This window comes from Cydia amplana, chromosome 8 (genome assembly GCF_948474715.1).
Source record: "Cydia amplana chromosome 8, ilCydAmpl1.1, whole genome shotgun sequence".
NCBI lineage: Eukaryota > Metazoa > Arthropoda > Insecta > Lepidoptera > Tortricidae > Cydia > Cydia amplana.
The window spans coordinates 17,531,326-17,545,564 of record NC_086076.1 but is presented as its reverse complement, the minus strand read 5'-3'; the positions used below and the strand labels follow the sequence as shown (position 1 = coordinate 17,545,564).

The following is a 14,239-nucleotide window of genomic DNA, read 5'->3' as shown; positions in this document are numbered from 1 at the left end:
CCACTGCGATTATTAGGTACTTACTGGCCCCTATTTCACCACGACCACGGTGACAGGTGCGACAGTTGTCGACATCACTGTTGCTGACGTCACAGGCCTCCATAGGCTACGGTAACCGCTTACCATCGGACGGGCGATGTGCTTGTTTGCCACCAACATTTTAATAAATAAATAAACTCCATTATATTGCCACTAAAAAAATCTTATTTTGCGAAGCTAATGACAATTGTCACAAGAAACACGGCAACTGTATCGAAATTGCGACACAGAACTCATTTCCTGTCAAGACTTACCGAAAATTCTTTGAAAAATCTTGTGACAATTGTCACAAGATTTTTTCGCGAGAGAAATGTCTGTTTTATCCGATATAATAATGTTTTTTTATAAATAGGTACAATGACGGTGGCAAACACGAATACGGCCCGCCCGATGGTAAGCGGTAACTGTATTATTAAATTGTACAACGGGACTTAATCGCGTATCTAAGTTTTAAGATTTACCTCCGACGTTTCGAGGACGGCGTTGTCTCCGTGGTCTCGGAGAAGACTGGCTTAAGTTGACATCAGCATCTTCTAACCGCGCGAGTTTTTCGAACTACCCGCACTTGGTCTTGTTTATCCGCTTGAACGTTTTGCGGTTCCGTTGTACAATTTAATAATGTGTAAAAATCGTGAAAGTTTAAATCAGTGTTAGCGGTAACTGTAGTCCATGGATGCCTATGGCGTCAATAACAGTGATGTTTTTATCGTACCTGTCACCGTGGTGAAATAGGGGCCAGATTACGCCGCGCCGCGTGGAACGTGAGGTGCATTGGGGTAAATGCATACCATTCACTCAAGGAAAATAATCTCCCTTATAAGATCACTCGTGTGTCTGCCATTTTGTTAAAGCCAATTTTCACCGTAACTACTGGACTAGTTCAATTGAAATTTAGTAAACATATGTAAAGTAAGGAAGTAGTAAGTCGGTGATCCGAAGATGAGTAACGTAAATAAATGAACTTTTAACTTTGCGGCGATTTTTGGTATCATGTGACATATCAGATATAATACATAATTATAAGTAGGTGAGCAAAAATGTACCATAACCTAACTCAGAATTGTATTACATAAATACATATACAAAAAATAGTTCAACGCCAAAAGATTAATGGAAGACCTATGTCCTATAATAGGTGAGTTGGTCTTAAACAAAAAATATGCAATAAAAATGTGTAACTGTGGAACCCATAGTGAATCCTACTCGTACATGATCGGTTTTTATATTATGTACCTATAAGATATTTTCTACTTTATACTTTATAAGTGTACCTACATAATATTTACTTATAAGCAGTTGTCACGTAAAATATTTGTAGATTTTTTTGGAAGTATGTGTCACATCATCATCATCTTCCTCGCGTTGTCTCGGCATTTTGACACGGCTCATGGGAGCCTGGGGTCCGCTTGGCAATTAATCCCATAAATTGGCGTGGGCACTAATTTTTATGAAAGCGACTGCCATCTGACCTTCCAACCCATAGGGGGTAAACTAGGCTCTTATTGGGATTAGTCCGGTTTTCTCACGATGTTTTCCTTCACCGAAAAGCGACTGGTAAATATCAAATGATATTTCGTACATAAGTTCCGAAAAACTCATTGGTACGAGCCGGAATTGCAATTCGCACGCTCTTACCGCTAGGCCTCCAGCGATTTTTTTGAAGTATGTATAGCACAAAAAAAATATTTAGAAATGTAACATTTAAGGTAGGTAATTAAAATACGATATAAACATTATTGGAGAAGACTTGGAGGAAGTGTCATAGGGATCTACATTCGATGCGTGGAAAACAAGTTCTTTTGTCTAATTATAATCCATCGGCAATCACGCGAGCGCATAAAACGAAAATCATTTTTTTTTTCACTCCCTAAAACTCCCTTAACCTAATAACAGTAAAACAAAAAATAAAATATAGAGGGTTACCAACCAGACAAAGAATTATAAGTAGATATATGCACTTATCCCAACGCACCTCACGTTCTACTCTGCACGGGGTTCATTGCCGCTCCTACCGCCGTAAGTAACTATCAACACCTACATTATCAAGGCTACGATCGAAGATAATCGCTTCAGCACTGAAATAATACCGGTGGAATACCGGTATAATATTTTTTATTTTAATTGTATTAATTTAATAGTGAAACAAAAGGCGAATATACCACATAAAAGTAAATCGGTAAAGATATTAGGGGTACATTAGCCAACACTGTTTCCATATATTTTCAAATTTTATTTTGTCCGCCTTAATTAAATTTTGCACCCTGCCGGAACTTTATTTATTTAAATTCTCATTTAATTGATTTTGAGCCTTATGAAAAGTCGTATAGAGTAGTAAATAAAATTTTACATCTGACTTAATGACATCTGGTTTTATTCGGTTTAACTTTAGAAAACGCGTATCTCGACAAAGCCATAATGTAGAAAATTGTCAACAACCAAATGAATTATTAGAATTTAAATACGTCACGTGTGACATGAACAGACAAGGAAAGCAAGATTAAATGTATTGTTTCTCTTTCTTCTTTCAATGGAACGCTTTTCCTAAAAGGAGGCCACTAAACTCAAAACGCTATCTTAAAAAAAAACTTGATGGGTCAGTGACCTGTCCCAGTAAAGTGAGGTAGTGTGCGTGAAGTGCGCTTGTGTGTGAAATGGGGTAAATTGACAGAATCTGAAAATTTACCCACCTCTACCGTCACCTTAAGTAATAATAGTCTCTAGTTCAACGGCGTAAGCGCTTGTCGGTACGTAAACTTTATAAGCGTAACGTTAGAGCCGCGCATCGTGTGTCGATAATATAAATGTAAGTACCGGAACTGCATTGGGGAAAATTGCACGTGGGTTAATTGAATTGCCAATGAGTGAAGAACAATAATATTGGAAAAGGGTGGGGATCGGAAATGTTCGGGAATGCATGTTTCACATTCGACATGTTCCTTAGATGAGCTTCTCAGTTCCCGTATTACATCCTCCCTACCATGACAATTTTTCGTCAATTTCAAATATATAACATTCTCATAGTTAGGCGACACTGACTATATAGTCCTAGCGTCCGCCTGTACCATTCTTAGAGATGTGCCGGTGAGAATGTTCTCGCTCTCGGAAATTCCTTCTTGTGAGAATTTCCCCACTTTCTCGAGAACATTCTCTTAAACGGAAATTTCTGAGAAAGTGTATTAAATAAATGCAAAGTTTGGGTTTTTATTGTATTTTATATTTTTCTTTAAGCGGCTAATAGGTGTCGGCAAGACCGTTAAACAATAATAGATTTCAAAGACTACTTTCTCTACGTTCTCAAGAAAGTCCCGAGAATATTCTCCAGAATGTTCTTGGGACTTTCTTGATGAGAACGTTCTGGCGAAAATTTCGAATAAAATAGGAGATAATTTTTGAAATTATCGATTTGCTTGTTATTTTACATTAGTACATACCGCAATTAAACAGTAATTACAGAAATGAAACTACTCAATATTATAAATAGAATTAATTTATTATAAAATTAATTAATTGATGCTGCTCGCAAACTTTTATACATTCCTTTGTTATTTAATCAATTATCAATTTTATCTCCTACGATCTCCATGTTGTTTTTAGTACAAATATATTTTTTACTTAAAACCTTGTTTTAGCAAATACAGGAGTTTACTTTAGAATTAAATAGTTTTTAGCATTTTAACTTTTAACTCTAAGTAGGGATTACCCTTTACACCAGGTAAGAAGAGATAAGACAACTACTGTTCGTTAATTACCATGACATATTTTCAACAATGCTTGAGACTCTCGAATTACTTCTTAAGGTAATTTTTAAACAAAGAAATCTTTAAACCACACGTGGGGTTTGCGGTATAGATAAAGATTCTTCAGCGATGACCCCACTCCTATCACCTCATTTGTTCCCTTAGGATTAGACGTGTGCGCCGATTAAAAAATGATCGGCGGCGGCGTATGCCAAAAAATCGGCGGCGGCGGCGTGAAATCGGCGTGACCTTGACTTTCAGGATTCTTAAGAAAAATCATTAATTTGTTGTTTTTCTTGAAAATTGTATCAATCCAGGTTGCTGGGTAATGAACTACAATGTATTGTTTTGAATAGACTGAGTAAAATTGGGTTTGTAAATTAATATAGCATAGCTATAATAACTTAAATTTCTCTAGTAACTGGCTTGCATTAAGGGGTTACCTGGTCCCAATGACTATCGATTCGATCGGTAACTCTCAATATTCTCATGATTTCATTGCCTTATCGTATTAAAAATGACGTAGGTACTTTAACAAAACAGAACTCCAAATATCCTTGAAGTTTGCTAGACATAGTGGACTGCTATGGCTTTTATTTATTGGTTTTCTTGTCGTACAAGCAGGAAGCACCAGGTTCACTGAGACGTATCTTCTTTTTCGTTTTCACATTGCTGAGGATTACGACCACATTTACTTTGTCTCCATTTCGCGAGGTCAGACTGCCGCAAGCCGACCTCTTCATAGCGTTCTCTACCATCTCACAATGCTCCAACTCGAGCACGTTTGCCATTCATTCCTAAATTATCCTTCACACTTTTTGAGGCTCCATGTTTCGGCACCATACTGGAATATTGAAAAGACGAGAGCTCGTATCAAGCGCAAGCGTACTTTAGTTGCACGTCGAATTCGAATACCTCTCTTCTTCCAGATCTTGTCGAGGTTAGCCTTAGCCATAGCACTCTTAGCCATGCCAGCTTTGCGGCGTATCTCGGCGTGCAACCACCAGCACTGGTTATCAACCCAAGATTCTCGCTTTTTCGTAATCGCCTTACTTTGGTTTTGGAATTGTTGATCTTAAGACCTCTCTAGAACTTTCATCTTCAAATTTCTTCAGAAGAGTCGTCGATGTATTTCTTCTTGTTAATCCCGTCAGGAAGGCGACAATAGTAGGTAGCACAGTTTGTTACAAGAAATAGCATCGAGTGACATGATAATGTTGCTTTACCCATTTACAGCTTGCACATTACCGCTGGGCAAGCATTTGCGCTGTTCGCCAGATTGACAGTGAATCTATAGTGTTGTCACTCTGTCTCTTTCTTCTCGACATTTTTAGTCAGGGTCTCGTGAATTTTCGCACACCAATGTTCTCAGATTTTTGCTTGACTCCACTAAATGAGCCCTGTTTTCGTTGCCTAGTTAATTGTAAGTCTTTCTATGATAGAGCATTCTGCCTTCGTATGTGAGGTAATGTGAATTCCCAATTAACAGGATCAAATCCTACTTCATAATTATCGCCCCCTCATCTTTCTTGAATACTTAGGATTACTCAGTTACTTTACTTGGTGTGTCAAATTGTTTATCAACAATACCAGAAAATGTGGCGTAAAGCCAATCGTGGTGGACTGTAATTGCTGTACCTGTACTATACACTATACTGACCTAAAGGAAGGTGACTGGGCTTACCGGTAGTCACAGACAAGACATCCTCTAGACTGAGCATAGTAGCGATACCCCCCTCTGCCACAAATATACGGTAGTTTTACTCCATCTTCGAGTCAAAGTGTCTTTCTGTGACGTCCGTGTCTTTGAACGGACCAAACACGGCAAGGAGACTCGCTCACCTCGTCCCCCGCACCCCAGAATTTTTGGCAGCATCGGTTTCATGAAATAATTGCTCTAAACTCCGTCTAGAGGATTCTTAGTCTATGCCTGTAGTTTTGTGTTCTGCAGCTGGCAGAAGCTTCTGCGGGTTGATGGCTGCTTCCTGGTTATTTACACGCACTTAAATGTCGGTTTTTTACTGTTTTCTTGCAAATTGGGATATCATTTCCTTCGCGATTTTGCGGTGACACTTTACTTGGTATGTCAAATTGTTTATGCAACTTGGCTATTCTGTTTCATTTAATTAATAATTGATGTATATTTGACAACTCTAACATATATTATACAAAAAATTCATATTGTAATCCAAATACCAACTCGGAATAGCTAATTAACAACATTCAAGGTCACGCCGATTTCACGCCGATCATTTATCGGCGGCAGCGGCGTGGCAAAAAAGGCCGGCGGCGGCGGCGCGGCGGCGGCGCGCCGGCGCGGCGCACACGTCTACTTAGGATTTAGTTTAGCCACATTTGACTAAGTGTCATCACAGCTCATACGCCGAACAGTTGTCATTTTATGTAAAATGGTACTCGAGTTTGTTACTAAAAATGAAGAAAAGTAAAGTTTTTGAATATTTTAGAACGTTAACAGACAATAACCGAGTTAAATATGTGTGTTTGTTTTGTGATGTAATTTAATATGAACAAAAATGCAACAAGATTCGCGCGGCACATAGTTTTGAACTGTAAAAATAGCCCCACTGAGGTAAAACGGGATTTGGAACCAAAAAAACTTAAAGAAACTGTCCATAATCATTCAGCAGCTTCCGAAGAGGTCATTGAAGAACACTGTGTAGATAATGAAAGCGATACGATTTTAGTTTATATTTCTAATTGTTGATTTTGTATATAGGTAATAATCATTGAAAATGATTCAAATTTTTAAGAGTATATGTATGTGCAATACAAAAATCATTATAATACTTTTTTTTATATCGCACTGTGTTTTATTAACATAAAAACTCCTTTAACATGACCCAGATAGCCGCAGAGAAAGTTCTCCGGAGAACATTCCCGAGAACATTCTGGGAAAATTCTCGAGAGCATTGAGAATTTCCTCCTAGAATATTCGGTGGAGATTAAATGTTTCACATAAAGCTATAAATAGTAAATATATTTAAATGTCAATGAAAAAAAAAACAAATATTTTATACATTTCGGACACTTTCTCGGAAATTTCCGCCCGAGAGAATGTTCTCGAGAACATGCCCGCAACATTCTCATGTTCTCGCACTTTCTCGAGAACGGCACATCACTAACCATTCTTGTGCGAAGCGGTCACTGCAGGGTATCACTCCCCACTACACTATAATCTTAAAATGAATCTTTTGTTCTGCAAATAAACCACAAGGACAGATTTACTTGTCTGACTCTACTATCAACAACTGAAGAAGCTCCCTGAACTTCAGCTATAGTTAATGCCTGTCTCTCTCGTCTCGTTTTACGTATTCTAGTTACTAGTTACCACCAATTGGCATTTAACAAGTGTTCAAATGCTTAAATAAAACCAGATTTGCGATTTGATATTTATTTTGAATATTCTCATATCGAGTTAACATTCCCATCCCTAGCTGTCTTGTATACAAGACAACGGCGACGAGGAACAAGAAAAACGTTGAAATCTGGAGCAATTTTTTTGAGAGCCTTATTATAAAAGAATGGATTTCTATAGCTGCAATAAATGCAATTGTTTTTTAAACAAGGACCTAAAACAGTAACATGTGTAAAAAAAAATATAATTGATATTTTTTCCACATTTACCGAGCGGTTGATTTTTTGTCTTGTATACAAGACAGCGGCGCCAGTGTATCGTTCTATCGTTGTCTTGTATACATGCCAACGGCGGTCAAAGGGTTATGACGTGATTTTAAGGCATTTAATTTCACGAAATACAATGTGTTATGGTAGTTATATCCCATTTAATAAAGAACCATCTATCAAGCGCGTTATTATTATCAGAACGTGGCATAGGTACAAAGTTCTTCTAACAAACTGTAACTACCTACTTTATTTTCTGGCAGGGGCTGACGCGACAGAAAATAACAAAAAATAAGGTCAATGTGGCTAATTCTGTCAATAGGGACTATTACGTCCATGAGCGTATATTTCTTTGATTTTCAATCGTAGGAAAAAAACCCTTTGTTTTTGATTATTGAAACTAAAAGCAATCGCTCCGTAGTCGATGAATTTGTCAATTTTGTTCGTTATTCGTAGGGTTTGCAAAATCCGTCAATTTTTCGGATCCGGATATTTCGGATATTAAAATTTGACGGATCCGGATATCCGGATAATTCGGATAATACGGATCTGTATCAAGAAAGGTGACGAAATTTACAACTTACATACAACGAACAGCTAGTAAAATGTAAAATGTTCATATTTTAGTTAATTACAATTATTAATAATAATTATTATTATCTCAAAACGATATAAATAAGTATAATAAGATATTCAGTGTAGTCTTAATTAGGTATTCCTATTAATAATATTATGCATTTTTTTAGGAGGCCGTAGTCGATTTGTAACCGAAAACGCCAAAAATGAAGTAATTAAAGCAAATTTATTTCTATATATCTGCTCAGAAGAATTAATTCTAAAGGTGCCTAAAAACACCGCTTTAACTTTGGCGTTTTTTCTTAAATTTGCCATTATAAGCTCACAAAATAGAAAATGGAGAAAAAGTTACATTCATGTACTTTTATTATTTTATACCGGTGTGGTGTGATATCATTTATACTATTAAAAAACGTACTTCCTTTAACTTGCTAAAATAGCTATACCTTCAGTCGTTAGATTGAGAAAAATGGCTTAGAAAAAGTATCTAACTCATTTATTCAGTCCCCATTACAACAATCTTCCATTATAGGTATATATAAATCCAGTTAATTACTGCAAAATAATGTGAAATTACTACAAAAGTTTCGGGAAATTAAGAAATTTGGGCTACAGCTTCTTAATAACGAGAAAAAAATATCAATATTAGTTACTCATTTAGCAGCACATCAAGCACATGTTATTTATGTTAACAGAAGACTGGGAACGGACACGATAACACAAAAAAGTCACTGATAACAACACGCACAAGCAATAATGAAGTTCCCGGTAGACGACCCAAAGGCGACTGAGCGAAAACCTGATAACAATTACTTTAAAACATACAAATATTTACCCTTATTCCAGTCAGGAGGCATGCAGGTAGCTCGTTTTAAGAGTTACTGTTACTACTGTTTAGTTTAAGCAATATTTGTACTTATTTTATGACGTTATCGCGTACCAATAACGCGACCAATGCAATATTTAACGGATCCGTGAGATCCGAAATATCCGGATCCTATGAGACGTTGGATCCGGATCTTAGATTTGACGGATATCCGGATATTTCGGATATCCGGATATCCGGATCTCAAATCCTAGTTATTCGAGAAAAACGCTAATGGACGGAATAGTCCCTATGACGAAATTGGCCACATTGACCTTAGTTGATCCGCCCAGCTGCAGTTGACATTCGAACGTCACCTTCACTGTATTCAACGTAAACCTTAATTGCTTTCAGTACATTCACGGTTCTCAAATCGATTTTGAGGTATTTTTGCGATAAGAGATTCGTTTACGCGTAACATGACTGTTCCTACAACGTGCCTAATAATAAATTTGATTAGTATTTAATTGATTATTCGTGTTTTAATGGGTGTATCGAATTAGACAGGTAGGTAGTCTTATTCTTTGCAAATCATTAAAGTGATTTGGTTGTTGCTATGTGATGTGGATAAAACCTGCCAAGAGCGAGTCAGAATAATGGCCGCGAACAAAGATATCGATAATCAATTTGATTAGTATTTAATTGATTATTCGTGTTTTAATGGGTGTATCAAATTAGGCAGGTACTCGTATTATTTTCAAATCATTAAAATGATTTGGTTGTTGCTATGTGATGTAGATAAAACCTGCCAAGTGCGAGTCGGGATAACGGTCGCGAGCTAAGAGATGATGCGATACGAAAACGATCTGTCAGTGTCAAAAGTGACATTTCTTTGAACGCTCAAGGGTCCACTTTATGAACCAATCGCTACGCTCGTGTCTCCATTTTTGAATATTTTGCTTGTTCGGGTAGGTAATATTAAACAACAAAATAAATGTAAGTACCCCCTTATGAAAAAAAGAATTATCACTCTCCGAGTATGGAAACTTAATAAATCAACTAATTAAGAAAGGTCTTATTACGCCTTTATAACGATATTTTTAAAACCGGAACGCAAGTACTACATAATTGCAAATAATAATTTCACGCTAATTATATTTATTTTAATGATTCAAATAATTAGTTACGATACTGCACGTACGATAATATTTTATAGGTACAATGGTATCTAACAAAATAATACATAGATGAAAATGTACAAAAATTAACATTCAAAATTTGAGACAGATAGGTAACCAAATTCATGCAAATTCTAATAACATAAATAATTTATTGAAAATTATCATACGTGAAGTTCATAGGTACTTGGGGTAAAATATATATACTTCAAATAGGAAACGTACCAAAACTACCCGCTTTATAAACCAACAATAGCATTTTAAATTTGACTGGAGTAAAAAGGCAACTTTATGAAAAAAGTTACATATATAGTATCGTTGTTGATGTCTCAAAACAAAAATAATCATGATACTAAGTAAATACCACCCAGTCGTATTTACAAAATGTTGAAATACTTAACTAGATAATTAGGACTTACATCCTTAATTTTAAAACTAACACGGGACTTTGGGTCCGATTCGGACTTTGTAATAGACATCTATTAGATATCTTTTAGACATCGCCAAGATACGATAACGATATGTTTAAGATCTAACCTGTCAAATTTGACATTTCCGCGATTCTGGAGATACTCTTGAACGATTTCCACAAGATATTACTTAGAGATCTAATTCACATCTAATAGATATCTAACACGATCTATCGTAAAAGTGACATTGGTTGCCCGAATTGCGCTGCAAAAGAGAACTAGTTGAAATCTAAACTATAACGTATCTAGAACGGATCTCGTACGTGTCGTCTCTTGTGAATATCTTGAAGTTCGAATACAGCAGTTAATCACGTAAAACTTACGTTTATTATTTACGTTTACGGTCTACCTGTGACCACGAACGTAACGTCACGTTCGAAACGTCAGTCCATAAAATTAAACGTTAATTTTTGCGGGATTAAGTGCAGTGTTCGTTTTAAAATGATGAGTGAAAAATGTGTTAGTCAAAACGGTTTTCGTGAGATACAGCCTGGTGACAGACGGACGGACGGACGGACAGCGGAGTCTTAGTAATAGGGTCCCGTTTTTACCCTTTGGGTACGGAACCCTAAAAATAACACCGTTTCGATATAAAATTATGTTTGACATTAACTTAATTTATAATAGGAGCAATGGAAATATTTAAAGACCTAATTAACATAATCTAGTAATCAAATAATAGATAAATTTCGACCTTACTTAAAGAAACTTATCTTTATTTAAAGTAGGTAAGGTCACACTTGTTATCTACCCACGAAAATATTAATGGAATTGTTCCGTTACCCATTCGTACGATGTTAAATGAAATATACATACAAGGGTCTTACAAAAATAGGTTTCTAGGGACACGGGTTAAAAAGACACAGAACTTTGTTGTTTTAGAATTATACTAATGCGAAAAAGTCTACAAGGCGATAAGATACACAAACATGAATAAATCTTTTATAGGTATTCTTAATATTTGGTGATAGGCTTGAAATATATGTTTATACGAGTAGTAGGTATTTAGTAAAACAAAGGTGTCTTTTTTTTGCTGTTCGGATAAAGGTATGGACCTGTTGCTGTATCATGTTAAAGACAGGGACACATTAGCCCACGTACGCAACGTATGCAATCCATTATTACAATCTGAACCCTGAATAATGCTTAGAAACATATACTTGTCATGTGTTGCGTTGCGTAGGAGAAAAGTATGTTTCTAAGCATACAAATTTAGGGTTCAGATGTCATAAAATGCATTGCATACGTTGCGTACGTGGACTAAGTGTGTTCCAAGCTTTATTTTGTTCCGATATTTTAATCTTAGCTAAACAAAATGTAATTAAAAGTTTGCCTTAAAAATACCGTTATTTTAAAATGTGGTTTCGTGATATGTATAAAAATATGATGTCATCCTAATTGGGAAAGAATTGCAGCTTAAGAAGATAAGAAGTATTTTATTAAGTAAATAATTAAATAAATAAGTAAGTGTATAACAACAAATTTATTTATTTAAACGAATAATGAATATAACCTATCACGTTTATTACTGAAGCTACACATGCCGGTAAGAAAATAGTTATCCACATAGAAATAGGTACATGGATGCATTAAAAAACACATTGCCTACTAACTTATCAAGGTCATAAACATGATTAAACAGTACAAATAAAGGTTAAAAAAACTTACAGAATATAAGAGTGTTCATGTTGCTATCCCGTGTTGCTTTCGCGGCCACCGAACATAAACTAAACCGGTCGGCTATTACGATTCTTATATATGAAGCTCGCCTTCTGACTAAGTGACCACTACAACCGTCAAAACCAAAAGGACACGAACTCGAACTATTTCATCAGGACTTACTACCTTTTTCTACCACACGCTTAATCGTACAGACATCATGTCAGCTAGAACACTGTGTATTAACTAATGAGCGACGAAGTGGTAAATTGTATTGGAGTTCCCCATATGGTCATGTATTGTTTTGAATGTAATCATACTTTCTAAAGGTCTAGTTCATGAGGAAAAAGGTTTTTAACTTAACGTGATAATCACGGATACCGTGTATTTGATTACCGAATACAGGAAAAAAAGGACCGTATTTTGATAGGAAAATTCAAATTCATTTATTATTAATATTTACACATCTGGCGGTGACGAATTTGAGACATAGTGGCGATGGCGGTGCATCTCGCTCTCGTTTATTGATGCGCGCTGCGAGTTTTTTATTAGCCTAATTACTGTCTCACTGCTCGGCAAAGGCCTCTCGTTTCCCCCACTAGACCCTGTTGTTTGTATTTTGTATAGTATATTATTTTTTAATTCGGGTATATCCAAGTCATCCCGTTATCTTTTTCTCGGTCTGCCTGCTCCGTCCTGTACCATCAGTGTTCCAACCTTAAATAAAACCTTACAACCTTAAATTTATGTTAAACCTTTCTGGGTGTATGCCTTAGTCATATCCAGCCTATATCATACAAACATTTAAAGTCCTAACTAACATCATCAAGTTTGAATTTGGACGTTCCTACTAGATATCCTGGTATCTTTGACTTCTATAGTCGGGTAAAAAGAGTACTAAGGTCTAAGACAGTGAATAAAAATTGATAAAGATAAAAAAGATAGTTTATTCAAGTAGGCATAATTACAATGCGCTTATGAACGTCAAATAAAGCCAACCGGCTCCAACCCTACACCTCTGCCCCGAGAAGATTTAAATCCCCTCTCAATTAGAGGAGGGTATCCCAATATGGCATGTAATTTTTGACGCAAGTCGACACTCTGTTAATTTAAGTTACGTCATACTCGTAAGATGAGCATAGAGCAGTTACTCTTGGCCTCATATTATCGGTTTTTCAATTTATTGGCGTGTTCTTTGAAAACAATTCAAGGTCAATATATAATAATATTTAATAGGGAAAAACCTTTAACATAATATAATTTACTCGGAATACATCACTGATAATAAAGTTGTCAGTTCAAGGAATAACGCGTTTCAGGAAGAACACTATCGTGTGATTATTATCGGATGACCACAAAATATTTTCGCATAAGAAAATACTTATAAAAAAAAAACAAATTTCAAAACTTTTTTGAACGATAGTTATTATTCTATTTATAGATATTTCTAATATTTCTATGAATAGATTATCGTAGCAAACAATAGTACCTAATTACTTAGTCATTAGTTAAGTGATTTTAAATAAAAACTTACCTGTTAGCTAATGAACTTGCACGATATACGTAAAACAAAAAAAAAGTGTCCAAAGAATTCTCCGAAGTGCAAATAATTTATGCCTAACTTTCCCGCGAACTAAAAACTTTGGTAATAAAAATATAACATACCAAGGTGCACAGATGTACAACGACCTTCCCAAAAATATTAAAGACACGCCAAATTTTTCAATATTAAAAAAATAATTAAAATCCGATATACTCTCTGAAATCCCGGTTATCTAAATACGGCCCTGGCCAACACAACATCTTTACGGCTACCATCAGTTTTGCACTGACATAAACGCCATCGAGAACGTAATTTACTTTCTATACATCTCGCTCGTACACGCATATTAGTGCGGGCGAGATATATAGAAAGTAAATTACGTTCTCGATAGCGTATATGTCAGTTTTGTTTTGACACTGTCTGTAACTCATGGTACGGGCTCTTACCGCGAGCCTAGAAACCGGCCGGTCGCCCGGTGCCAATGCGAATAATATTAATAATGTTTAGTGTACCTCTCTCTGCTAGGTATAGCACATGGTATAATAATATACTCTACCTGGTACTCTCTTCCGACCACGTGACTGACTGCC

General features: G+C 36.0%; 1 protein-coding gene across 11 annotated transcripts in view; it reads right to left on the bottom strand.

Moving 5' to 3' along the window:
- The window catches only part of LOC134650138 (alaserpin-like), a 46,765-nt gene extending 34,523 nt beyond the window's left edge, over positions 1-12,242 (bottom strand). For 7 of the 11 annotated variants that reach the window (XM_063504987.1, XM_063504988.1, XM_063504993.1 and 4 more), the window contains exon 1: positions 12,116-12,241. In XM_063504987.1, the coding sequence (XP_063361057.1) occupies positions 12,116-12,134 (19 nt within the window). In that variant the 5' untranslated portion in view covers positions 12,135-12,241. Of the gene's footprint in view, positions 1-12,115 lie in introns of all 11 variants that reach the window. The other 4 variants (XM_063504992.1, XM_063504985.1, XM_063504994.1 and 1 more) reach the window with 1 other exon arrangement.
- Positions 12,243-14,239: the final 1,997 nt, after the last annotated feature.